At 43.1% G+C, this 4100-nt stretch overlaps 1 protein-coding gene across 1 annotated transcript in view; it reads right to left on the bottom strand.

The window, feature by feature from the left end:
• The window catches only part of CILK1 (ciliogenesis associated kinase 1), a 62247-nt gene that overhangs the window by 38896 nt on the left and 19251 nt on the right, over positions 1-4100 (bottom strand). Inside the window, exons 2-3 of the mRNA XM_004696353.4 lie at positions 1846-2118; positions 1053-1107 (exon numbers count right to left, since the gene is read on the bottom strand). Of these exons, the coding sequence (XP_004696410.1) occupies positions 1053-1107; positions 1846-1946 (156 nt within the window). The 5' untranslated portion in view covers positions 1947-2118. The remainder of the gene's footprint in view (positions 1-1052; positions 1108-1845; positions 2119-4100) is intronic.

Raw genomic sequence — 4100 nt, 5'->3', positions numbered from 1 at the left:
CTGTGCACAGTATTTCCTGTGTGCATCAGTAGTGCCAGCAGTGGATCCCTGCCCTGGTGAGCAGCGGGCTAACTCATGTATGACGGCCAGAGAAATACACGTGCTGCTTTGCACATAAGACAAATCCTTTCAGGACCACATTGCCTTCTGTATAAGGAAGCCGCAACTTTGTCCAGCAGGGGAAGCTCTTCATTCGAAGCGCCTTCTCCTTGCCAAGAAGGAGGCTGATCACCACGCATGGCAGATAGCTCTGTATCTTTGAATGTCATTTAAAGGAACATCCTTTTTCCGAAACAAACAAAAAAGGTTTTGAAGATGAGCATGTAAAAATAGGTGTCAAGATCAGTCAGGGAACTTCCCTGGGCCAGAGCTTGGGAATTTGGAATAAGCTCAAATAACTTCAAGACAGCCAGGTCCTTCTAGAATGATCCACTGTTTACTTTCTAGTTGGGTTGGATTCCTGGCTCTTCGTGAGTAATAGTCACAAGCATTGCTGGACTAGTCAGTACTCCCCAGGCGCTCACTGACTACAGCCATTGTTTCTTCCTGAGTGTTTAAAACGCCTCCCAGCCACAGCTGAGAAGTCCAGTGCACGGGCAGCTTGCGTGCAGAGCCACTCAGAGTAAAATGAAGCCAGGTTAAAGCTTTTCAGGAAGAGAATTCTAGGCAGGGAGCAAGGTGCCTTCAGGTCTACAGGTATAAGCCTGATTCACAGCCCCCTCCCACCCTACCCCCCCCCCCCATCTAATACAGCACCGTACTCCCTGCCTAGAGATTTGTGGGTTTGATGTCTATCAAGGAAGGAGACTTCATTTGACTCACTTTACAGAGACATATTTTCAGGAAGAATGTGTCTTATTTTGACTCAGGAAAGGTTTGCCAAGGAGAGGTTATAGGATTTCTAATAAAAGTATATTCATAATGTTATTTTTTCGCCCCCCTTTTTGGCATCTAGGAACCAATTCAAATGGAGTAGATGCACCAGCTACAAACCCAAGAATGCAGAAAGCCATTTTAATACATAAATTATCCCCTAGAGTATTAATAAATACCTTAACCTCCCGAAGGTTCATGCATTCCTCCCAGGAATAAAACTTTCTTTTCATTCTACAAGAAAAGAAAGAAAGAGATAGCATGCTTATTCCAATAACAGGCTAAATTTTATATTTAAAAAAAAGTGTTAACATATGTGTGACCCAAACCCCGGCCAACACCATAATCACAGCTCATGAGAGAGACCTTTAAGCACGGAAACCAGCTTCCGATTCAAGCCCTGCCCAGTTTCCCAGTCTACAGAAACTGTGAGAAAATAAATGTCTATTGTTTCAAGGGTCTACATTTGGGGGTAATTTGTTATGCAGCAACATACAAAGGTACTTCCAAGCATTCATGGGAGTTTTCCGTTATCTTTTCATCCCATTTTACCGGGAACGTTTTGAAGCCCCATCGTACAAGGAATACAATGGGCCTGGGCCCAGATTGTAAATGGCAGGTGGGCAGGGAGAACAAACCAGTGGCCACCAGACCACTGCATTAAGTCACTTAATTTCTCTGAGTCTCAGTTTCTTCTCCTGTGAAGTGAGGTTCATTCTATCGCCCATTGTCACCTCACAGCATGAGAAAGGCCCTTGGAAAAATACACAAGGCCATCTGCAACGGAGACCATTTAAAGAGAGAACGTTTTTTAGGACACCACCACTATGGAATCGATCATCTGGGTTCTTCCTCACTGCCCACTCCGCTTTAGAAATTTCCCAGCGATGGAGCACGGCGAGTGGAGGGCTAAAACTCTGCGGACAAGGTGTCGCTCTGCAGCGAGGCTGGAGGATGAAGGCTAAAACTCACTTTTTGATCGCAATCAGTTCCCCAGACTCGATGCTTCTCCCCAGCAAGACGGAGCCGTAGGTCCCATCGCCAAGCTGCTTGATGGTTGTGTATCTATTCATGGTGCGCCCGTCCAGGCCGGTCACTCATCTCAGGGCTGCGGCGGTTCAGTCCTGCAGCGGGAGCAGGCCTCCCCGGCCTGTAACCAGATTTTCCGATGGCAGCACCAGCACAAGGGATTCAGTACAACGTGTCTGTCTCCCAAATACATATTTTCCAGGCTCAGTCTTCTGCCTGTGGAGGAAAAGGAGATGAGGCTAAATGCTGGTGCACACTTGGAGTTGTGGGGTACGTGCGTTTTTTAGAGTTTAAATTGGAGTAAGCCAACTAGAATCTAGAAGGCAAACCAGGGCACTCACTGAGTGGTGTATTGTTCCTGTTTTTAAATAAAGTTTTATTGGAACACCATTGTGGCACTCATTTTCATTTGAGTAAAATGGCTAGTATTGCCCTACGAGAGCAGAGCTGATGCAGCAGTAGTGACAAAGAATTTGTGGCCCACAAAACTTAAGTTTTCCTACACGGGAAAATTTGTCGCCCTTTGGTCCCAATAATGGTTTTTCTAAATTTTTCCAAAATGAGAGATACTAAGCTTAGAAAGTGAATTGATCACTCACTCAGAAATAAATCAGCTTTAATTCAATGCCTCTCTGCTGACTAACCACTCTGGCAAATCCTGCATGATAACAATGCTGTCTGCATACAGATGGCCTCGGAGCTCAGAGGAGTGGAGCTAAATACAATTTGTTCTATGGAATTTAGCGACAATTAACAGTGTAAACAGCAAAGGTCAAGAAATGCTAAAATTGAAGTGCCCCTACTAAAGAACTTATACATTCCATAAATTATCAGTGGCTAGGCATCAACTGCATCATTCTGACTACAAGATGTTCACATGCGAAGTAATCGACTTAGCACTTCAGGGCCTGTGTGTAGTAGGTGCCTTTCTGAAAACCATTCCGTTTTATTTTTGTTGTTGTTTTTCTTAAGTAATTTATTTTTTATTTATAAAGCAGAGAAAACCCTTGAGTCTGCCCTAGGATTAGCTTACTTAAGTGATTGTAATGCCTTTAGACAAATGCTGCTGTTACTGGGTGTCATGTAGTCAATCAAAGCACAGCGACCCTGTAGGACAGAATACAACTAACTCATATGGTTTCTAAGACTGTAATCTCTTTTAATATGTTATATATTTATGGAATTATTTATTAGATCCTGTATAATTATCTATTATCTATCTATCAATCACTCAAAAACTCACTGCCATAGTCAATGCTGATTCATAGCAACCCTGCTGTGGGTTTCTGAGACTGTAACTGTGTATAAGAGTAGAAAGCCCAGTCTTTCTCCCGAGGAGCTGCTGGTGGTTTCAAACTGCTGACGATATGAATTACAGCTCAATACATACTAATACTACACCAGCAGGGCTCCTATACATGTAGTGTTTTCATTGAGGGTTTATATAGCCATCAGGTTTCCATGCAACCCCAACAGTAAGAGAACACGTGGCCATTGTGCGAGCAAGTTCGGGCTCCTGGTTTGTTTTCCTCTCCTTTTTTCTCCACATTCGTCTCCATCTATTTTTGATATGGCATATAGGATTCCTGCACAACTCACAGTTTCATTTTCAAAAACATGCAAATCTCAAGCCATTGTTAAATTTCATTCTTCTAAAAAGCACTTCCACTACTACTTGTTTGTCAGCCTGTTGTACTGCAGTGGCTTGTGGTCATTGCCGGAAGTATGTCACCGAGCCTTCAAATATCAAGTTTCAGCAGAGCTTCTAGAATAAGAACACGACCAAGAAGGAATAGGCTGTCCACTTCTGAAGGATTAACCGCTGAGAACTATGAATAGCAGCAGAACATTATCAGACGTAGTGCCAGAGAACTGGTGTCTCAGGTTGGAATCAACTCAAAATACAACTGAGAAAGAGCTGCCCCCTCAAGAGAGGGTTGACCTTAATAACATGGATGGAGTCGATCTTTTGGGACCTTCATTTTCTATAGAAGCAAGACACACAATGAGAAGAAACAGGTGCCAACATGTATTAATAATAAGAACATGGAATGTACAAAGTATGAATTTAGGAAAGTTGAAGTCATAAAAAATGAAGCGGTTTGCCCATAATGCTCACCTTCCTTACATGATCACTGAAGACAAAGCAGGTGTATAAGCAAATGTGGTGAAGAAAACTGATGGTGCCTGGCTATCAA

The sequence above is a fragment of the Echinops telfairi genome, unplaced genomic scaffold (assembly GCF_000313985.2).
Source record: "Echinops telfairi isolate 266 unplaced genomic scaffold, ASM31398v2 ScPeMD7_3533;HRSCAF=4204_1, whole genome shotgun sequence".
In the NCBI taxonomy this organism is placed as follows: Eukaryota; Metazoa; Chordata; class Mammalia; order Afrosoricida; family Tenrecidae; genus Echinops; species Echinops telfairi.
The sequence above is the reverse complement of the archived record's forward strand: the minus strand, read 5'-3'. Positions and strand labels throughout refer to the sequence as shown.